The 24,291-nt window shown below is 41.0% G+C and overlaps 1 protein-coding gene across 3 annotated transcripts in view; it reads right to left on the bottom strand.

Moving 5' to 3' along the window:
- Positions 1 to 1,261: 1,261 nt before the first annotated feature.
- LOC131688861 (paired box protein Pax-6-like) overlaps positions 1,262 to 24,291 on the bottom strand; it is a 227,209-nt gene continuing 204,179 nt past the window's right edge. Inside the window, exons 4-6 of one of the 3 annotated variants that reach the window (XM_058973439.1) lie at positions 4,184 to 4,489; positions 3,935 to 4,119; positions 1,262 to 3,875 (exon numbers count right to left, since the gene is read on the bottom strand). In XM_058973439.1, the coding sequence (XP_058829422.1) occupies positions 3,315 to 3,875; positions 3,935 to 4,119; positions 4,184 to 4,489 (1,052 nt within the window). In that variant the 3' untranslated portion in view covers positions 1,262 to 3,314. The remainder of the gene's footprint in view (positions 3,876 to 3,934; positions 4,120 to 4,183; positions 4,490 to 24,291) is intronic. The other 2 variants (XM_058973440.1, XM_058973441.1) reach the window with 2 other exon arrangements.

Below are 24,291 nucleotides of genomic sequence, written 5' to 3'. Positions count from 1 at the left end.
TTTTCTTATCCCTACCGAAAACTACCGATTTTTATTGATTTTGGACACATCCTACTCAACATTCATTTTTGAGTTGGATTTGGTCTGAGATCTGTGTTTTCAGTATTTTAAAATTCTATGTCAACACTACGTTTTTGGGACAAAACCCTGCCTACCGATGACTACCGATAAACTTTTAGTGACCCTACCGATATTAAGGAATTCTATCTGGAATCAGGTTCTGGGTAAGAGCAGTGGTTTTTTAGAGTGGTCGGGTTATGGCAGCCCAAACCCGTTCCCTGAGACATTAGGGTTTTTGTACATTTTCCCTGTCTCAGGTTTTTATTGAAATATTTTTTTTAAGTTACCTAAAGGAGCGACGATTCCAGGTATACATCGGCGGTGAACTCCGACGAATTTTGGGAGCCTAACGGAGTCCCACGAAGATCAGTGCTTGCAGTATCGCTATTCATAATTAGGATGAAGTCAATATTCGCTGCACTACCCAAAGGAGTATAGGTGTTCGTCTACGCGGACGACATCATCCTAGTCGAGTTACTTGTTTTTTATTTGAGAGAAATTTTGGCACTAAACTTCTTATATTAGCGAAAATTAAAAAAATAGGATGAACTTAAAGCGCAAGCGTCCTTTTTGTGTTGCAAAAATACTACAGTCCTTATTAATATCGTCATGGAAAAAATGTGCATAATCTTAAAGTGCTTACATATTCCACAATACTGAACGCGATATTGTTTTTTTGAATTGCAAAAATAACTAGGGTGCACGTGCCCATCTCGTTAGTCACGATGTTACACTATTTCGCTAATAACTCGGCTTGCGCTTAAAGAGGTATCAACATCTTTGCTTTGTTCTTAAGATGCAGATCAAGAAAAAATATGGAAAATGAAAAAAAAAACTCGCGTTAGTCGAGTACAACGCACCCTTATTCATTCTGCCATTTGAGCTAATGCTTTGAATAGAGGTAGCAGACACTGCTCTAACTAATGTGTTGAAATGGGTGGGATGAATAGAGGTGCTAAAATGAATTTAGGCACAGTAACCCTATTTAGATTTACCAAATTTAAAAAAAAAATCCGATGACAATTTACGGCATAATTTAAAAGAGGAAAAGTTAAGTGTATTCTACTTCGTTACGGTTATCTCGTTAGCATTACCTACCCATCTTTTATTTTCAAAATCTACTTCAAAGGTAGATAAGATACTATTTATGGACGGAAATATTTCGGATCACAAAATGAATTTGTTTTAAATTTTCATCGCCTTTATCTCTTCGTCAAAATAAATTGCATTACTTACACTAATAACACGGGTTTCCATTATCGATTTTCTACAAACGACCATCACTGGTTTTATAACTTCTTCTATCTGTCTCTCTCTTATGCTTTTCATCTATTACTAGCTTCTCTCCTTTTCAAGCTCTCTCCATCAACGTTTGCGTCTCACAACTCTTATCGCACTAAATAAAATATATAATTTAATTAACCTAGTGCTTTGTATGTGTGTACGTGTCCGCAGTTTCCTTCGATATCTTGTATCACTTCTCTACGCACTTACTGTTGCCTGGCCTGGCCGTCTCCGGCTTGGTTAGGTTAGGAATACAACTCAATTAATTTAGCTCGAATTTGCTTATCTATTCTACAGTGCTTTTTTCCTCACTTTTTTCCATTTTAATTATCAACATCATCATCATTATCGGAATCGAATGATGGAGACGTGCGCGTGTTTTTCTTTGTTTTTCTTTTGCCAGGATTGCGATAAAAGGCGCTATTTACAGTGTTGCTAATTACCATTAGTAGTAGGATAGTAGGCGGCAGATGCTTCTGCCAGTTTGTTGTTGTTTACTGTGGTCGTGAATATAAATTTGTGCCTATGTGCAAGTGCATCCTACAACCTACAACCTTATCGTTAGTTTATGTATTTGCCTCTGCGTTTTTTTGTCTGTACACTGCTTGTTTAAAGACTAATTAGAATAGATTATTAGTTTCCGATATCTTTCTCGTTTTCGTTTCGTTTTGATTGTTGTTCCATGTGTTCGAAAAAAACGGTGTTTGTTATTAGGAGGGTTTTAGAATGTTTTTATTAACGTTTTGAAGTACCAATTTTCGTCCAGGCACGAACCGATTTTCCTCTGTTTTCGATTTTGACAGGGGCGCACACACAGACAGCATTCGTTAAACAGGCGAAGGAGGAGGAGGATGACTGAAAAGAGGATCAGCACTCGCGTGACAAGTTCGCATTCGGCTTCGGGTGCTAATGTGTGGGTACGGGCTGGAATGAACGCAAGAAGAACGGAATTTCTTCAGGCTAACGACGCATTCACGCAACCTTAGCAAACTGTGAGTGGCAGTGCCCATTGCCCAGTGCGGCCAGAGGTGTTGGCTGTGACAAACTCGTTTGCCATGGCTTGCTGTGACGGCCCCCTTCGGCTGGACGGATGGAGTGGGGGGCCTGATTGAACAATGTGTATAACTGCAGCGTTGCTGCGGTTGTCGAAGCAGGTTAGTAATTTAGGAAATTTGCTACTCGTGTAACAAGTTGATTAGGATAATTTTGGTTTTTCGTTTGATTGATAGAGTGGTTTTTAAGATGTTTCCAATCGTTGCCGAAACGTGCAAGTTGTTTTCTTCTCAGGTGTCAAAATAATTCACCGAAAGTTATTATCTCATTTTAATCATCCAAATAGTGCCATGTGTCAATAAATTGCCGAAACCGTGTCCAGCATTTGTGAGTGGTGTTCAAGTGTTTGAAAGAAACATAGTCAAGTCGGACGGACGGATAGCCATAATGGCGCCGCACCGATCATAGTGACCGCAGCAGTGTGTCACTCGTCTACGTTCGAGGGCTCGTCTCACCCACACAGAGCGAGCTGTGGTGCGCCATATTTTAGCACCACCGCCGGATGGAATGGTGAGCGTGATTCATGGCCATCAGTACTAGTCCTCCTCTCCCATCGGCCGAACCGTGGACGACTGTGTGGTGGTAATTCGAAAACGAGGGGTAATCGTGTTTGCGCCTGGGCAAGGGTATTCAATTTTTAGGGTTTCCTTTTCCATTTCGCTTGTTTGCTTGCTTGCTGTCTGCAGTGGCCGATCGAACGGCCATGTTGGAACGAACGAAAGTACGGGAAGGTAGGGGGGGGGAGAGAAAGATATCTGAATTGCACCATAAGTGTTGTACGCGCTAGCTACAGCCTAGAGGGACGGTGAAAATAGGACGGGCTTGTGTGTTCCGTTCCGTACCGAGTGGTCTCGGAAACGGGTGGGGGAGTGTAATATTTACATAATTGCTTAGATATTGAGTACTACCGGCGCCCCCTAGTGACGTTCGTGTTTGGTCAGCTGCAGGGGTGTGGAACCTTCGCCATTTCTGCTGGACACCTCGATGTCGGATTCATCGTCGTGGACGTTAATTTCTTCGTCGGAATCGCTGGGAACGGGGCTGATCGACGGGTTCGAGGAGCAACTAGCTGCGGTGGCTGCATAGGAGCGGGTTAGTCCGGCGAATAGGGCCGCCGCCGACGAGGGTACCAGAGAGCGGAACGCACTATGCTCACCGCCCATTAATAATGGAGTTGATGCTGTGACTAATGATGCCGCCTGAGCTGCTGCCACTGCTGCTGCCGCTGCCTGCGCCTGGTGGGACGTTCCCACTGCCGGTGAGGTTGACTGGTTTTGGTGATGTGCTCCCGTGAGGCCCGGCAGCGGTTGGACTCCCGTGCCCGACACCGATCCCGATCCCGGTGGCGGCGGGGAACCAGGGGTGAAAGCGGAACTTGCTGCTGCTGCCGCTGCTCGCGAACTCGGGGAACTGGACCTTTTTAAAAGATTCATTCTTTGATGACGTCGCCATTTCGCCCGTCTGTTGGAAAACCAAACCTAGTAGTTCAAGTTGTAGAATTAGTCAAACACTTATGACTAGGGTTTCGACTACTAACCTGAACACGCGCTTCGCTCAGCGAAGTTCGAGACGCTAGCCGTTCCCTCGTACTCACGCACGGGTAGTGCGACTTGTCAAATTCCTTCTCCAGCTCCTCCAGCTGTTCCGGCGTAAAAGTTGTCCTATTCCGTCTAAACTTTGGTTGATCCCCATCCAAGCTATTCGAATCCTCACCTTCAATATCTGCAAACCCAAAAAGGCCCCCCATCAGTAAATACTCGCTCTCCGCAACCACAAAGCCATTTACCAAACTCACCAATCAGTCGGTTCCCATCCGGACTGCCGAGTGTATCGTGCGACCCGGACCCGGGCGATCCGATCGTCACCGGGGTGGAATTGGTGCTACTACCCGGTGGTGTCATTCCGGGTAGTGGTTGTCCCGGCGGCCACAAATGAGCCGGTGTTGGCCATGGAAAACCTCCGTACGGGGGTGGCGGGTACAGACCGTAGCCAGCAGCACGAGCAAATTCAGCAGCCGCTCGTTCTGCCGCCCGATTCCGCAGAATTCGATTGATCGAGGATACCGACGGGGCGGTCGCGTTGGTACAAACGCCTGCGAAGGAAAAAAGAAGGGAAAAAGTGGTGCGATCAGTGACTGCGATTCGAAATAGCTCCGGCGAGCCGGGAGGAAACGAGACATCTGTTATCAAGCTTGTAAAGTCGTCGGGTTGCTGCGGTTGCGACTCTGCAACCACAAACGCCGGAAAACTAGTTTATTTATGGCGTTATTAATAATATTTATTCGCGTATTAATCAGTGATTTATTGCCGGTCTGCGAGTGAAAAGTGTGCGCTTGGAACTCGCTTTTGGTCTGGATGTCCGGGGCGTTGTATGCGAGCGTGCTCAGGGGATTTCTGTTGACACAAACACAACAAGGGATTAGTGACATTTTTCATCCTGTGCCAATCTTTTGCGAACACCCAACTGCTCTAAAATCAGTGAGAAGGTCGTGTTAAGTCACCCTGTCATCTGTCAATTTTTCTCAACCTGACGAACTCACTCGTCTCGCTCCTTCGGCCATGAGTGATTGACCCATCTTCACTTCGCTCCTGTTTACGGTTGACTGCGTCCGCTCGTTGTGACAAACAGGCACAAATGCTAAGTGACTTGTTTGAGCATTTTACAGCTCACTTAACCTGCAAGCACCCTGCGCACAAAAAAAACCAAGCCTCATGCTTGAAAGGTAGTAAATTTCAGCCTCCTCCTAATTCGCTCCAGGAAGGACCCCGCAAAACCACGTTTCGCACAGCAAAAACGAAACAAAAGAATGTGTTAAAAGTGTCAAATTATAATCAACCGTGCTCATTGGCTCGGATAATACCGGGAAAAATATCTTAACAAACAGCGAACCGGGGCAATTCCGTCGTTCGTCGCCTACCTTCGAGACTCGAGAGTCTCCCCCGCCGCCTACTTTTCATCGAGATCGGATTTGGATCAGGTTTTTTTTCGGGCGAGAAGCAAAGCAAAGCAAAGCGCAGGGAGAAAATCTTATTTCACTAATTTGATGTGTATAATTCCCGTGTTTACATTTTGTATGGCCTTTGCTTCACGCTGGCTGGTTGGCAGCTGATTCGGAGAATTCGAGTACGCTGGGCCCCTGATGCGTGGAATGCTATGGAATTTCTTCGGGTTTTGATTAGGCTTATTCAGAGTGCTGGCCGGTCGGTCGGTGACGTGACGGAGACGACGTGACGCGACGGTGGTGGCCGGCTGAGTGACAGTCAGTGCAGCAGCGATGGCCACCTCTGGCGGCCGTTTGTTGAGTATAGTACTTGAGATATTTAGATTGGGCTGCTGCGATGAAGTTCTCTCAAGTGGCATTAGCAGGCGGGGTGTCAGTAACAGTCAGTCAACAACAGTCGCAGGAAAACTGACGATGAGTTTGACAGGTGGAGGTTCGCGGCGGGTAAATTGAGATGTCCTTCGGCAACTCGGTCAAAGGGGTATGGGCGAAAGAGTTTGGAATGACTTAATCCAATTTGTAGTGGTTGTTGAGATCAGTGACAAGATTTGAAGGCTTCTTTATTTTTGGGATTCCAGCTGAGCAACTAATTTGTCCTATCGCAATCATATATTAGTCAAGAAATCATCAACCATGTTAAAGGGAATGTTGTTTCCAACAACTTTGTTGAAGACACGGAAGCACTATTTTTCCTACATATTCACGAATGTTGCCATAGTTCATGCTATATATTTTAGTATTATTGCAAGGTTTAGACTCCTGTCTTCTTCAAACATGTGTATTTTATTGTTCTAAACAATACTGCAGAAGATCAAAGAAATTTGAAACGTTTCATAAATATATAAAAGGCCTTTCACACATAAATATATTTATATCAATATCCTAAATAAGTAGTGCTAATGTCCTCAAAACAGTTATTTGAAATAACATTCCGAACAACTTTGATGAAGACTACGGGTCAGTAAAAATATCGTTCGAAGCGCAAGTTCGTCTTAATTATGTTTAGGATGTTGAAACACTAAACTTACTATACCGAAAGATGAAATTTTTCAAAATTCTCAATGTCGAGGGCAAATGTATGATCTACTTTCTTTAAGTTCAATAATACACAACAGGAGGCCACTGTGACCAGTCGATAAGTGTGAATCTTAGTTACGTATTCCAACATTTCGTATCAAGCGTTGTAGTACACTCTTTAAACAAAACTCAAAGCCTGTCGACTATCTTCATGAAAGTTAGATCACTGAATGGCTCTCATCTCAGTTGCACTAGATGTTAGTGACCTATAAATTTTATGACGCGTATTCGTTAAAGATTGATCGGGTTAGTGTCTTATTTACTACACATAACTTTAAACGCTACAACAAATCTGGTTTTAAAGTAGAGCATGGATCAAGAAATCGGCCCATAGCAGCAAAACGTGGTGTTCTAGCCAAATACGGGAAGAAATTCTAATTCACTATACACCCAGGTTTTTTTCACGCGGTTTTTTTGCGCGGTTTTTTCACGAGGATTTTTTACGCGGATTTTTCAATTAACGCGGTTTTTTACGCGGATTTTCCAATTAACGCAGTTTTTTTACGCGAATTTTCCAATTAACGCTGTTTTAGCAAATATTGCATGGGTTGTAGGGAACTTCCGCTAAACCGGATGTCGCCATCTTGGATTTCAAAATGGCGTCAAAATCAATTTCTGGTACCTACTCTTCAAGACCATTTCGAAAATACCCATATTGATTGGGATGTGGGCCATAAGGAGTCTTCCAGACTCATCTCTTCCATCTTTCCGAAAATATTCTAAGTCTTTTGGATTCAAAAGGACTTAGAATATTGTTAATTGCGAAATCCGCGCAAAAAAAAACTTCCAAAAATAATTTGCTGAGAGTTTTTTTACGCGGATTTTCGAATTAGCGCGGTTTTTTTACGCGGATTTTCCAATCAACGCGGTTTTTACGCGGATTTTCCAATCAACGCGTTTTTACGCGTTTTTTTACGCGGTACGTATTCCCCGCGTAAAAAAACCTGGGTGACTTGTGTTCTTGATTGGCTCTCATTTAACGAACCTATTGAGTATTCGTCCCTTTTGGCGTTTGCTTCCTTTTTATCTGTGGTACTGGTCGTTAGTTCAAATATGCTAGGCGCAGGGAAAAACGGAATCTCATTCGAACTTATAAAAGTAGGAAGTATCCGGCTGCGCGAAGCAAGCCCTATCGACGCTCGAGTGTAATAACTATCGAAGCAAAACGATACTCAATATCGCCAGTAAGGCACGCTTCCGTGTTCTGATTAGCAAACTGCAACCGTTGGATGAATCATTTAATGATGGCGAATGTCAAAGCGGATCTCGAAAATTAACGACAAATCATATATTTACCCTGCGACAAATGCTGGAAAAAATCGGAGAATACAACTTGCGGATTTCCAATCTGTTTGTAGACTTTAAAACGGCGTACGATTCAGTGGCAGATAATGTTTCAACATGGCTTTCCAACAAAACTAATTACGCTGATTCGCGTGACGTTGAATGGGTCATGATCGCGCACCAAAATAGCCGGAGAGACGTTTGACTCGTTTGTGTCGTTAGACCACCAGAACAAAACGAAAACTATGAAAATGAGATAACGGTCTACGACAAAGCATGCGTGTAAATTTAATTTCATTATTTCCTCCACACGCTCGTGTTTTCGCTTTGAGATTGAGAACTACATTGGTCCCTTCGATATTGCACATAGTGCTGACGAAAACGAAAATACACTAGCCTAACGATATTTACCTGTCGTTGTTCGATTTGGCGGAATTACGAGCTAGCGATGATATTGGACGGCTGAAGCACTATTGGTGTGCATATTTCCTGTATTTGCGGCGTTCTAGTTGCATTTTATAATGCGCATTGCAATAATTTCATTTAATTAAAAATTGAAAATAAGAATCAAAATCACTGATTTAAAATTAAAACAAGATTGAATTCTTGTATTGTTATAGGAAAACGAACGTCACCACTTCTACTACTCGATTCCGTAGAATCGTAGTTGTCTTTATTGTTTTGCTTTGTACGTATTTAGCAATGGAGGAGGCAGCAAAAAGACGAAGGTGAATCCAGTAGACTTCATCGTTCATAGAATGAATATGAGAATTTTAGGCCCCGATGCAGACGAAAATATTACCATTTCAAATCTTTAGCCTAGCTTGATTTCCAAAATTATTACGGGCGACTTAATTAGCCGATTTTAATGATTAAATGGTCGGTGTTAAGTCAGACCGGACTAAGTGACATCGCGCTGATTTCGAGGAAAACGAGTTTAAAGTTGTAATAGCATTCGAAATTTATTTTTGCCATAATTCATGCTAATTATAACTATTACAATTCTGGTAAAAGTCGAACGTAGCTGAAGAAATTCTTCATCCAGTGCTATCATTATCTCACTTTTCAAGATTTTGCGACTTAGTCCGGCCTGACTTAACACCGACCAAATCAGCAATGAAAGTCGCATTTTCTTTTATATTTTTTATGATTTTTTTTTTTGTTGACGTCAGCGTATAATAGCTACCTTGATATCGATATAGAGACATTTGAAAATTGAAGTAATTTGTTTCAAAGCCACAAGATTTCTCCATAACCAAAGAATGCCTCTTTTGCGATTAGAAACATTCCTTTAGAAAAATCTCTAATCTCTGTGAGGGGTTGGGAATCGAACCCAGGTGAGCTGCATACAGGGCAATCGATTTACCGACCTCGCTATTCCCGTCCCCCATCAAAGAATGCTCATAAAAATATTATTAGTGACCAAAGAAATGGGGTCGCTCTTTTTTGCAGTTTTGTGGTGTTCAAGTTCATTCTTAATCACTTTTGGGATTTTACTTAGTTGGCTTCAAGGCGGCTCAATTTTTTTCTCGATAGAACAATTTTCTGGAATGTTTGAAGGTTTTATTGATTCAGTGGAAAATACCAAATCCGGCAATAATAGAGTCAGGTTTTCGCAAGACTGCAAAATTGCGGAATTTGGAGTGATTTGATTTTGTCGATTGACCGTTGACGGTCCCGAATGTGATGAAGGTCTAAATCATTTTGCCACATCCGAAAAATGCTTGCAAACACAGATTTATTAGCCATCGTGTTCCGTTTGTCGTTACGATTCAGTCCCTTCCTAACTTTGTATGCGTGAAATTCAAAAATATTATTTTGCTCAAAAAGTTGAAATTTATATCGAAATGTTTGAACAACGTTTGAATTGGTCCAATGCAATACTGGCCTTGTTGTGCCACATTTTTGCCACTATTATCATTCCGCTTGGTTGTCCGATGCTCCTTGCACACCTTCATCACATGGGATATGAATCAATGTGCGATTTTACATCGATTACATCGGTAAGAGGCATTTCCAGCAAACAATTTTGTAGTTATATCGAAATTTCTACCGAGTTGCACATGTAACAACTAAATCGTATACAACGCGCAAATATGCTATATACGGACAAAAATGGAGGCAATACATCTACATTGAGATAACATTGGGTTTCAATATACGATGTAAACTGTACATAAATGCGACTGTGGTCGGTACTTAGTGTGATTCTGTGTGGCAAGAAACAGACACCTTTTATGCACTCTTACGACTCAAAACAGTACTATATTCGATTATAATGAGCTTTCGAAAAATATTAATATAACATAAAAATTAAGAATGAGATACATCTTTCGACCGCCTGTTTTTCTTAAGAACGCATTATTTTAAAATTCTCGCATCCTAAACCGCATCTAGTTTTTTTTCCTACAAATGGTTTCACTCAGCCTCGAATCTTGAAGCATCAGATTACGTGCCTGCATACTCCATAGAGCATTTGATAGGTATGGTTAGCTCGTGCCAAACTCATTGACTCTTGAAAAACGCATATTATTATACCACTCTGATATAGGACTTTATCTATGCGAACATGAGATAACTAACTTGCTTATCATAACATACTTTCAATGATATCTGAAATGTGTTACAATCAACTCATTAATTAGAACATCTTCTTTGTACTGATGAAGACGTACATAAAATCCATTTAATGTCAAATTGGCATAAATTCTTCGAGGTCCGTTGATTATTTGCTCTATTATAGTAAAGAAGCTAAACATCTTTGCCAAAACCATCGAAGAAAATGCCATATTATAATTAAAATAAATTGTTATTATTTAAATAAATTATAAACCTTTGCTTCACTCCTACGAAATATATATGCAAGTTGGTGTAAGAAACAATAAAACAACAATGTTTGCAAAATTCATCAAATCATAGAAATCATATTAATCACATTAACTGTTTCAAAATTTACTTTCAGATACACTTTCGCTACAACATGTTTCGAGTTCTGTGAATACTATCCACGCTTTCTATATTTTTGTTCTTTTGACATAAGTACCAGCTCTAATGTTGAAATTAACTAAAGCTGTTTATAAACAACATATAGAAAAACTCATAATTTTTACTATTACCTATAATTCTTATTCATATTTCCAAAGTTCAAAGTTACTATTTCTGCTACGGTGCAACCATGCTTGTATGGGAACGAATTGAAGACAATATCAGCATATAACTGAGATCCCCTTTTTCACAAAGTATCGATTTATTTATTTTTTTTTGGAAACATAACAGAACTGAATTTGAACTCTGTACCAAGCCAGCATTTCATACCAAGTTGGTCCCACCACCCTTTGCTTTACGATACTTGGCGTACAATACTTGAATTAATTTGGCTATTACCGACACACATTTGTGTAGTCGTTATTGCGGCATATTACTGCTCATTTTAAACATTATACGACTTGGTTTGCACGCATATACGAGAATCGCAAAGTAGTCATCACAACGCACTAGTTAAGAAAAAATTTTGTATAATGCGTATACATACGGTGTGTCATTATGCTATTCCGATAAAAATTGTACGCTTATACGATTTTTGTTGGTCATCCTTAAACGAAACCTGGTTAAATGAGTGATGATAAAACATAAACTATAAACCTTTTTCGAATACAGTCGTTAGTACGGACTTATATCCAATATCCATCCCCGGTGCGGGCCCCCTCCAAAATTCCGGAGCCCCTGGCCCAGGCCCAATGAGCTCATGCGCAAGGACGGTTCTATCTAGGATCATGCAAAAATGACTTCCCCTGACAGAGATTCACCTCAAGCTGAGAAGATATCGAAATAAAATCGACTCCCCGGCTGAAATTTTATCCGTGCTCCTCAACCGGGGCCAGTGTGACCTTTTTCGGGGCCAAAGATAAAAAAAATTAAATCTACTGGATATTTCTCGAGTTCTAGCGATATTTGGCCGCGTGAGTCCATCTTGATAAGCTTAGGATAGTGGTAAATAGCTTGAAACTGGAAAAATTATTTGCTGGTTACGGGTTATTTAAGGACAACGTTTAAGTATCAGCAAAATGGGTCGAAATATATGGCGTCATTTCCGATTCCAATTCGAATTGCACAGCTCTACAGAAACACGGGGTCGACTGTTTTAAAGACCATATGCTTATGCAAGTGAAAATACGGTACTGCTAAGGATTGCATTCAGTGTTAGTCGTAGCTGCCCGGTGACCTTCGACGAGGCTGCTCTACCTGTCTCCTCTTTGACACGGTTCTTCTGCCTGTTCGCCATTTTGTGCCGCGTGCCATGATCTGCTACACCTATTATAGCAATGAAGTTCATTGTGGTACAAGCGGTGAGAATCATGTGGATGATTTTTGTAGAAGAAATGTCGAAAAGCGTATCTACTCAGGGCCGCCTTAAGACCACTCGGGGCCCCTGGGCACAACTGAGCTGAGGGGGACCTATAATTGAACAGGTATACACTGCTGTAGAATATGATGGTTAAAAAATGATCCCTAGCATCAAGAAGCCATCTATTCCACCTTGAGATTTATTTTTTAAATGATTATGCGGTTGTGGGAGTTCGATCTCAGATGAGCTTCGTACAGTGTAACGGACTTACCAGCTGCGCTATTCCCTCCCCATATGATATGATCTGACCTTCATAGTTGTAATACGTTGTTTGAGACTGAAGAGTGCCTCCGTTAATAATGATGAATGATGGAGTAAGGCGGGTTGAACGTCAATACTACAATGTCGACGATTCATTCAATAATTTTCCTTACACTATGACAATCAAGGAAAAAATTTAGCTACATACTAATAAAATTCAACTTGTTTATAGATGACAACACCGTGATTCACAAAAGTTTCATTGATTCGTACAATGTTGTTCTCGATTTCTTACTGTTCTTGATAACATGCAGCTGGAAAAAGTCAATTGCCAGCTTTTAAACAAGCCACATTTTTTAAAATCAAAATTCAACTACATTTAGAGATGATAATATTAAATATTGCAGCCATTGAAATCAATCGATATTATGTCGAATCTTAATGCGCGATTCGAGGTTCATTCATTTTAGATATTCACATTTTTCGCTGCAGGAATAGAACGATTCTTTGAAATAGTGTCTCTTCATACACAAATTATTGGTGAGGTAGATTTGTTTATATATTCTGACAGAAGTTTCGTGCTCTCTTTTATAGTGAATGGTTCGGAGAGACGAAGATAGCAAACAAGTACTTTATAAGTAATTTTAATAGTTTCATACTCAACGAATTAGTATCTCAACGATGGCGCCGATGGAGTGGCAGGTCTAGGGTTATGATGGCAGAGCCTATCTGATGTTGGTGATAGGCACTCAGTTCAGAAAGAGACCGAAAAAAAATAACACCAATAATTAGCCTCTCACCTTTCGAAAGTACATATGTTCAATACCTTCATTGTTACGTAAACAAATAAACATAGCGAAACACCAAAATTACTCGATGGTATTTATATGAGCAACACAATTCATTTCAATAATTCATTACCACAACTATTAACAGTTCATAATTTTAATGCAAGTCATGTAAAACAGTAGAAATAGGAAATACATCGAATGCACGCTGCCGTGACGCACAAACCCTCGACTACCAACGGGATACGTTCCATTTGAGCCAGTATATTCCAATTCCTGATTCTGACAGCCTAAAATATTTTTGATAAGGCGGAGTGTCGAGCAAAAAAAAAAATAGGTTCTGTACCAGAATACGACGTTACAGTGAAAAATGCCTATTCTGTGAAACCTCAAGAAGTCCAGGAATGATTTTTAGAGGTTTTCATGTAGATTTGTGCATTCACAATTCCTGATGTGATGAAGAAATGAAAATTTGCCCCAAGCGCGGATCGCTTGCCAAACAAGGATTGTGTACCGAATTTCGAAATCTTTCTCTTCCACTTTCTGCACAGCTTCCTTGTGCAAATTTGACCACCTTGTTGGTTGCCGTTCTTTCTTGGTACCTTTCGAAACGAATACGATTAGTGGTATAAGTTTATCACGAGCTCCCACCTATTTAAACAAAAAGCTTAGCCAAAGCTGGGTGCAAACAATCTGAAGTTAAATCAGTGTCAAATACTGATGAGAGGAAATTGAAACGTAAACTTACCAATGTTAGGTGTCGCCCTATTTTATTCTCTATTACATTCTAACCCTTACACAGCCAGTATTGAAAAGCATCCTGGAAAACACTGCAGATATTCTTTAGTGTTTTTCTTGTCAACATTAATATTTGAAGCATATTATGTGTAATATATCGCAAATGTTAAAACGGCCAGGCCTACTGTGCAGAGTTTGGTTTAAAGATGTTTCAAAATTATACGGCAATTAAATTATTCATTTAATGAATAATCCAACTAACGAATCATTTTGAATCTTGCAGAAGGAAGAAACGAGGACAACCGTACCGACCGTTTCAGTGTAAAGGGGATATGATAAATCGTTGGGAGTGACTAGACTAAGAAGGTTAATGTCACTCCTTTGGTCCTTTGGGATGTGACAGAGGTATTTACACCTTGCCTTAGCTAATGAGCCTAGGTTATAGCGCCTTTACTCGCTCTTATGGACGACTGCACCCAGTAAGACAATAAACCTCGTACGTTCTATATTACCTTACTGAGACAGCGCCTATAGTTAGCAATTGGGAATCACTCAGATTAATAATGATACAACACCCTGATGTGGCATACAATGTATAAGTTTTGATTGTTCAAATTTGTTGAAAATGATTATTGTGCTGTGTTGGTTATGTAGTTGGTAGAATTGTGTAAAATACTTTAATTACTTCAATAAGATCCTAGAGGTCCGTTGGAAGAAAATATAATAAATAAATAAAAAAGGGTCTGCCACAGTAGATCAAAACACTGGAATATGTACCCAACAAGAGAAATACACTATATTTGATGTCAAAATGTATAAACTATGTGTACTAGGTGCTAGATATAAAATGCAAACAGACAAATATTCCCTTATCAAACGAACGTCTTAGGCTTGTTCAAGATGACTTTTTCTGCTATTCTTGGTATCCTTCCTGATGACAATGGCCATCTTTAAATTTTAAAAGAAACAGCCCCTTACGGTGTAGCCCTTGTTGAGCAACTTCCACAATTCCTCCGAATAATCACAAATCGAAAAAAAAAATCGTTAGCATCCGACGCGTATGGCTACTACCATTCATCTCCAACTTCATATTAAATATTGTAATTAGATGTAAATTAAGGACATACTAAAATTAAAGTGTTTTGAAATTTAGTATCGTAGTCATTTTGGCAACCCCAAAGCACAACATATAAACCGCTATACCTGACTAACTCTTGTTATGACAACATCGGGTTACCTATCTACGGTAGCACCCAAGAGAATATCTTTGTCCTACTATATTCGAGTTTTCGATTGATGTGCGCCGGAGTAGTTTCGCGGCACTTTGGCACTTCTGAGCAAAGGGAAGAATGGATTGTTTCATTGATACTGGTCGAAAGTGCAAAACTAAAGCACCGCATCGGTGCACGATAATCGAAAATGGTACATGAAAACGGCTTCTTCATCTCAACTACACATCTCGTCCCGTCCTGTCACACTCCACAAACATCCTTTCGTGCACGTCCCTCCATTTACAGAAGAGCAGCAGTAAACATTACTGTAGCTTTGACTTAAAGGCCTTTCATCAAATATGACAAATGTGACCACCAATCCACCCGCACCACTCAAAACAATATACAAGAAATGCAGAAAATTCAAATGATGTAAGCAATGAATGTTCTCATCACCTCCTATGACATGAAAGAAGGAATTTAGTGGATCAACTGATTGCAGCTGTCCGGTATTTTACATCATTTAAGATGACTCCACCCGGAAAAAACAGGCGTTATCAACACACTAGTGCAGCCTTCAATTAAATAAAAACACAGTAAATCCCGACCAACCAACAAAAAATATACAAAATATAAAATATATGAAACATAAAATATAACCGGAACAGGCTCACTGGAAACAGATCTGGGGTTCAAACCAGACAGCTTCATACTCTTCTTCACTCAACTATCCTGGAATGTTCCTTTACTGGTTCGGATCGCCTGTCGTAAGTCAACCGCTCACCTCTTCAGCTCTTCCGTAAAGTCCCCTTCGCTTCCTCCGCGAATTTACAGCCAAACACAACCGAAACTTAAACCACCAAACCGGTGCTACTATGAAAAAAAAACTTCCAAAATAGTAGAAAATATCGCGAGAAAAATTATCGACAGAAAAAATGAACTGTTTCAAATCAGATCTCGCCTACTAATAATCATTACCAATGTTAGGTGTAGTCCTCTTCATAAACTAAATGGTTTACAATTACTGATTACTGGTGAACTATCGAAATGAGTGAGTCGCAGAAGCAAGAAGTGGAGCTCCAGCCAAATACGGTCTGCCGATGGTTCATATAGCAGAACAACTTAAATCGGGCGACCAGCCACTAAAATTCGTTTTTTGTTATTTTTATTATCTATACCTGTAAATATGGAAAAGACCCTCGACTCGCATTGAGCTATATTCTCCTAAGGTATTTTAAAAGTAAACATTTTAAGTTAAATTATTCGATTTCCATAGCCATTTATCGATTATTCGAATCGTAATCGGACATCTCTAATCGAAATGTTAGATTGACGTTAGAATTGGTCCATTACCATTCTGGTCATGATGTGCCTCGTTTCTTACCGCTACCATCATTCCCCTTGATTGTCTAATGCTCTTTAACCGTCATATGAGATAAAATGTAATGTACGAATCCAAGCGACTGATCCATTGTTGCTGACATGCTAAAGAGTTATAAACAATTGTGTGCTACTATTTTTTGGAATATAGCATTCTAAATGATTCTATGTTCATTCTAAGTTGGGGGCCCCTAAAAGCCCGGGGCCCCTGGCCCTGGCCCAGTGTGCCCATGCGTAAAGACGGTACTGTATCTACTGTGTGGGTAGGCCACATGATCTCTCGATATGTCCCGCGCACAAACAGCGCGAGGAGAAGCGTTCCATTTAGGGATGCTCCAAGCGATCTTTTGTAGAAATGCAAAAAGAACAACGCCCCCAGCCATCACGAATATCTATATTAACACGTCTACTGGCGAATGTGACTCTGGTGACCCTAAGGAGGGAAGCAATAAAAAAGGAGGAACATTTTCTCTCTTGAGGACCTTCCAAATTAACAGCTCGAAGTAGTACTGGTGCGAAACCGAAGCAAGTAGGTTCTGGTCTCAGATATTTGAGTTCAAAAAAGTAGCAACCTACTGATGGCGCATCACTCCAAAAGCTCCATAACGCTGCTCTAACCACCAACTCCTCTTCCTTAATAAATACACCATAAAGATAGCAGAAAATTGAAAAATTAAAGCCAACACTTAAATCGAAATGAATGCTAATATCCGTCGTCCGAAACAACACCGAACCGGACCACAATCTCGTCAATCAGCGCGGCGGCACCAATTAACAAGCACACTTTTCCCATGCCCACAAACCGGGCACCATATCTAGCGATGAGGCCCCGTAACGCCACGTTCCCTTATCGATCTGCATGGGAACTTGGGGGGAGCGAATCTCATTATATATGTGTATAGAACTAGCTTTGAGTGCAGCAGCGCGCGTGTTTATGTGTTCATGCTGCGGGGGAAAGAAACCCACCGCCCGGGTGGCGGTCGGGACCATGTTTATGCAAAAGCCGCGCCACGGTCGTCAGATCTTATCAGCTCTACTAGATCAAGATTTATAGCCCAAAAGTACAAGCGTTTCATACCGAAACGGTTCTATACCGAGTAGTAGTAGTAGGTGGACTGCCCGGATAGTTCCCATATGATGCCTCAGACAACAGCGTGACAAGCCAACGCAACGAAGCAGAAATGAGCTTGCAATTATGTTCCCACAGCCTACTATGGATTAATTTTTCACTAGCGACCTTGTTGGAGCCGTTGTTGTTCTGGCTATCGGGAAACGGTGCGAGTGGGGGAAAATAATAGAATCATCATCCGATAATGATCTTTATTGGCTTATAAAACTTTCCGTTTTACAACCCAATAAGCGGGTGGACATTCCCGCTGAATCGTAAATCACGTACCGATTTCTCTCCGGATTCGAACCTATTAGCTTCTTTCCATCTCGAAATCACTAACTCATCGAACTAGTAAACCTCCCAATAAAAATTTGATTTTGTTTTTTTTCTCCTCGACAAACGATCGTAAAAAGGCAAAAATGTCCCCACAAACGAACCACTTCAGAGCTGCTCCGGAGCCGACTTTTAACTACCGGTCCGGCATCTACTCACCGACTGGGGGGAACCCATTAAATTCTCTAATAAAGCACCGAATTGATTACTAGTGGCAGAAAGTGGCCGGTGATCGCGGTCGGGCGGCATCGTGAAATTGTGATCACATTGTATCGGATGGAACAGGTCCAAGTCGAATAGGGCAGCAGGATAACGATTGAGCTGATTGGCAAACGGAGCGACGCGGTCAATAAAAAAATTGTGCGATTTCAATTACCGGGGAGTGGGTTGAGGCTGTTAGAAATTAATACCCTGTGACTGTCGGCGCTGGTGAGGATAATGCCTTTATTACGTGTCGTGTCGCCATCTAAGCAGTGAACATGGCGATCGATTAACCCCATTCGCGTTCAGGTTGTTTATGAATGATAAGCTCTAGGTAAGGTAAAGCGAATTTATAGCTCAAATCGAGTACTACAAGTCGCTAGGAAAATGTGTGGTAATTGATGTGTTATCAATCACAGTACCGCAAACTTTCACACCTAACTCAATCGGTTTCCAGGGATCAGCTCACCAGCGACGACCCAAACCAGCTAACCGACCAACTTCCCATTCGGTTTCCACTTCATCAAGCTTCGAGTGATTCCGAGAAGTGGCTAAATGACTAGAAAATTCGGTCAATTGCTGCTTCAAATCGTTTTCTTTTATATTGATCAGCCTATATAGCATATCGAATACACGAGCCTATACGCATTTCTCCCCGGGGCCCTATTCAGCAGGATCATCATCAAATTGCTCGCTCATGGCTCGAGCCGTGTGTGCGCGGAAGAGGGATAGCGAGAGACGATGTGAGCCAGCAAATAACAACAAAATCCGATCAGATTTTCAGGTATTGTTTGAGAAAACATAGAAGTCTCTTTTTTCACTTTTCGGGCGGTGGCGGTGGTGATGGTGGTGGGAGCGGACCGGAGGTAGTCAGTCGATCGAATTCAAATGAAATCACGCTTGTAATAACAGAGAGCTCTAACCCGAGGCCCCCTTAAATGGGTCGCGCCGAAGCTCGCAAAGGGAGGGTGCTGCTCGTACGGAGTCTGTAATCAAGCGCTACCAAAAAATCGATCGACCCCTCCCCGGTTCCGCAGTAGGCCGGGGCAATCCGGCGAACAATAATAACAAGCTTGCTTTTACTATTATTATTGATACTACAACAATGTGTGTGTGCGATGGATGGTGCTGCCGCTTGGCAGGGGAAAACGGAAAGAAAGAGGATTTTTGATTTGCGTGAGGGAGGTCTCCCCCGCCTAACACGCGGGCCGAGAAATCATTTCGATTATGATTATTTTTTCATACAACTTTTTTTTCTTGAATATCATCCTCACATCATTACGCGCAATGGGCGCGCGCGTTGCCTCTATTGGAAGATTCTTATGAAAACAACTGCTGCTGGAGGTATGATCTACGATTGTTCGGAAACCGTCTGATCAACTCACCGCGTTCATCCTATCAAAATCTCACGTATTTTCACAAGCTACAAAACCCGACGTGAGCGATGGTGGCGATGATGGTGATGAGGATGAGCAGTCAATATAAGTAAACAATCTATCCCGAATCGGTTTTGCAGCTCAAGACTCCACTCGAACCCAGAGCCCGCAGGAGATTTGAATAAGTTTGTTTACCGAGGTTCGCCGAAAAAATTGGATTAAAACCCGCTTCAAGTGGGGGTAGGTAGTGATACCTGACGATTCGAGCCGAAGCGATGACGACGACGACGACGGCCAAGAGTGGGCTGCTTTCGGCTTCAGGATTGGGTTTTGATTGAGACTCAATGGGCCTGTGGCGGACTCGAGTGGCCGTCAGCGATCGAGCGACCCAAAGTGGCTCTGGGTTGGCTGCTTCAGGTCAATTGCTTACCTCTTAAGGAGGCTCGTTCTCCCGTTATTTATTTTTACAATATTATGAACTGCTTCCTCCTGCTCGCGGGTCCGCTCGGTCCGGGCCTTTTTGCGATGGAACTAACAAAGCGAACCCCACTCGAAAGATCCGTAAAGGAGCCAGCAGATCCCGGGCTCCCATTCAAAGTCACATAGAGGGAAATATAAATTATTTATGCATTACGAGCAATGTTGAACATGAGTCCGGATAAGATTAAATAATGCGCGCTTGGCATGGAATTGCTGTTTGGTTGGTACGTACAGAGCACAGGACGGGCGAGTACCTTCCGCCATTCTTCACCTAAGTGGAGTACTGGAGCCTCCTAATCAAGCTTAAGCAGCCGTCTCTCAGCAGAAGGAAGATGAATGGTGGCTGAACTATAGCAGGTCGAACAAGGTGGATTATTTATGTCCGCTGCCAACAATGTCGGTGCTGATAAGGGCACTGCGACGACTTAATACCGTGGTTGGACGTTCCCGTTGCTGACCGGTGTGTGAACCTGTTCCGAGGAGCGTTGTTAGGTAATTATGAGTGAAGCAAGCATACCACGTACTACCTAGCACCATCAATTGGGTTCGAGTTTGTTTGAGGGTTCTGAAATCAGGAAATGTGTTATTAGAAAGAAGTTTTTGAATTTGTGAATTTATTTATTTCATATACCCGCCTTCCATTGATTCGCGCAGGCTGAACTACTACTACACACAAAATTTGACGGGTATGTTTCGATTACTTTTGGGTAAGATTCTATTGTCTTTTCGGTAACAGACCACGCAATTGCGCATTGCGGTATCAAACTCATATTCCCGCAAAGGTAGTAAAAGGTGGAATGACGAATTTCGGTTGCTGTATGTGCATCACACAACCAAACACTTTTTCAGTGTGTGTCAAGCGCAGCTCTGTTGGTATGTAGGATAATTCGTTCGATATCTATGATAGTGTTAGTATCGGGTAAAACCATCTGGAATTCTGGCGGATTTCTGACTGTCTGTCCCAATATTGGCAATTAGTGAATAAATAAAAATTATAGGCAGCTTCCGGATCCGGACCAGCACCCGAATCCGATCCAGTCCCTGGATCTGGACCAGTCCCTGGATCTAGCCCATCCCCATTTCCTCTTACCAGGTCCGCACTTGAAACAGGCTCAGACTTGGTGCTTAGATCCAGATCCAAGTGTCTGGATCCAGACCCTTGGTTCGGATGCGTGGATCTAAACCGGTCTTGCTTCCCGTACATCACGGAAAGGACTGTGCATGTTCTGCCCAGTCGCTACCTTGCTGTTGACGTCTGTGATAGAAAATAAATTTCAATTTAACACCAACCAAAATACCCCACGACTATTTCGAGTTTATTACATGGGTGCGTTTCGACTTCGTCTCATCAGAAACCGACACTAATTTTTTGTCGGAATAGATTAGCGCCGGCTAGACGCAAATCCCTAAAACTGAAACACACTTTGTGTTTCAATCGAACGACTGATCAAACGTGATGTCCCGTCCGAGCAGAAGTTCTGTTTATGCCGATACGACACAGTGAAGCCGAAACTCTTGTCTTGGCTTAGCACAGGACGGGTTATATATGCATAGTATTCCGAGTAGTTTTTTTTCTGACTGAGCCGATCTTCAAATACCGAATGTATCGTGTAGAGAAAATCGAAACTCATCTTTATCCACATTGTGTTCGCTTCGCTTGATGCAATGACAAGCGAAGTGCTACACATTTCCGGACAATCCGACGCGGTAATATTTATTGAATAAGAATTGATGAAACATGAGTGCGACGCAGAGAAGATTTGAAAGTGCTGGTATTGCAGTTTGGGGAATTTTTTGTTGGGACCGTTTTAGCATTAAACGTCTTGCTATTAGCGCATTTTTTTACCGTGCATGGATTACGGCCGGATTTTGGGTGTAGCTAAATTTCTAATAATGGTTTGTGCACATTTAGTTCCATCTTCATGCATAGACATATTGGGATAGAATCGGGTGCCACGAGGTTTTTGGAGCCTAGTTAACTTTAAAAACTATTCATAATAAGTCACAAAAGAAAATCTGGAAATCCCTGTGACTCGGGCAACTATCGTCCTATTTCAACAGTATCAGTACTCAATAAAGTGTTTGAAAAATTGTTGATCTCTCGGTTACTCGATTTCATAAACAAGCACAACTTAATCTATAATTTTCAGTACGGTTTTAGGCAGGATTGTAGTACGTTGATTGCAATGACTGAATTAGTTGAGTCTATTGTTGATGGCATTGATCAGAGAAAAGATGTTGGCTCTCTCTTTCGGGATTTTAAAAAAAGCATTTGATACACTAGATCACTCTATATTGATAGGAAAGTTGGAACGATATGGCATAAGAGATTTAGCTAATAATCTAATTCGTAGTAACTTGTCGAACAGAATTCAATGCGTGTCTATTGGCAATGCAACTAGTTCGTACAGAGCAGTAGAAATAGGAGTATCGCAGGGAAGCAATATTGGACCATTACTATTTCTTCTTTATATCAACGACCTAGGAAGACTTAAATTAAAAGGCACACCACATCTTTTCGCAGATGATACAGCTTTGTTTTATATAAACAATAGCTCTAGAAACATAGTTTGTGATATGGAATATGATCTGAAATTACTCATGGGATATTTCAATAACCTTTTCTCCCAAAATTTATCAAAAACCAAATACATGTTATTCCATTCATCTAGAAAATCCATAGAAGATCATCCGCATCCAATAGCTGAACGCTACGAAATTGGGGAAACGAAATATTTTAAATATCTAGGTCTTTAGTTGGATTCTACGCTCTCCTGGAAAATCTCTCAAAAAAGGTGACTGCATTATGTGCGGTTATGCGTCGGGTTTGTACTTTTGTACCGCTGCACGTGCCATTAAAGTTTTACTATGCACACATTCATTCATTACTAAACCATCTTGTTGCAGTGTGGGGGCGTGACAGCATATTGAAACTACTAACTTTTTAAAATCGATGTCTTAAAATTATTTTTAAGAAACCAGTTATGTATCAAACTATGCTTGCAATAATTTACATAACATTTTGCCATTGCTTGGATTGACTTTATTTTGAATACCATGCTTAAACGTTACCAGGAAACTATGACGTTTGATCATGCAAAACAACACAGTTTTAGAGGTGGAATATATGACTGGATACTACGAGCGAAAATCAGTAGAATAGCGCAAAAGAATTACTGAAATCTCCGGCCATGATTTGGCCAAAAACTTCACTTTGGCGTATACTCCAGCTTGGCGAATTTGTTTGTGAGAAGGTTGTCAGTCGTAGTATGTCAGAAAGCATTACAACAAAACTTGGTTGCTCAAAACTATACCAGGAAGCAGTACAAGCATGTTCTGACCAAGCATAACGCATGAATTTAAATGGATGTTTCATCGTAATAATGGACTTTGAACAAATCCTCGGTCTAACATTTTAAATAAAACTATGGATCTTCGTGAATTTCACTTCGTTTTCGTATTTTTGTCATTCATTTTTAAGTTGCTGCAATTTGCATGCATGCAACTTGTTGTCAATTTTTACTCCATGCATTTTTGTCGAAGAATCGGCTTATTTTCTATAATTTAGAAAAACACACATCGGACAGCAATTGAATAATAATTGTACAGAGAGTATAAAATCTTTGTAGCTATGTTGAATAATATTTCAAAATACATAGTTTACATAGTACATACTACACACCATTTAAAATTCGATACATTATAAACGTTATTGACATACACTGGAACCATTAAATTTTCATTAGCTATTTTGTATCCGCCATTTTGAATTTTGAAAATCTGACATCAAAATCGTAATCTGCGCCCCAAAAAACCGTGGTATGTACCTTTGCAGGGCAATCAAAACCATTTTCGACTTTTGGCCAGGTTTTTAGACAAATCCGCCACTGTGCAGGGCCTCCACAAACCTTGGTCAAAAACGTATTTCATTTAGCGGGCCACAGTTCTATAATCAGTTTCCTACTGAATTAATACATATAACAAATCGCATTCAATTCGAAACAAGACTGAAACATCTTTTAACCAATAAAATTAGAGAATTTTTAATATAGAATTAGTCAGTGGCGTAGCCAGAAATTTGGTTTGGTGGGGGGGGGGGGGGGGGATTGACGAAAATCGTAGATCGTAGTTCACAAACAAAAACAGTTCAGCGGTTACCATTCCATTCTAAAAATAAGAAAAAAATAAAGAATACCTTCAATATCTTCATAGAGTTTTAAAATGGAATATATCTTACGGTTAACATCACAAAATTTCGAAACCATCAACTTCGAAGGTTGGTCATCAAATGGTGAATACTTCCCAGTG

The sequence above is a fragment of the Topomyia yanbarensis genome, chromosome 3, assembly GCF_030247195.1.
Source record: "Topomyia yanbarensis strain Yona2022 chromosome 3, ASM3024719v1, whole genome shotgun sequence".
NCBI lineage: Eukaryota > Metazoa > Arthropoda > Insecta > Diptera > Culicidae > Topomyia > Topomyia yanbarensis.
This window is presented reverse-complemented; position numbering and strand designations above follow the sequence as displayed.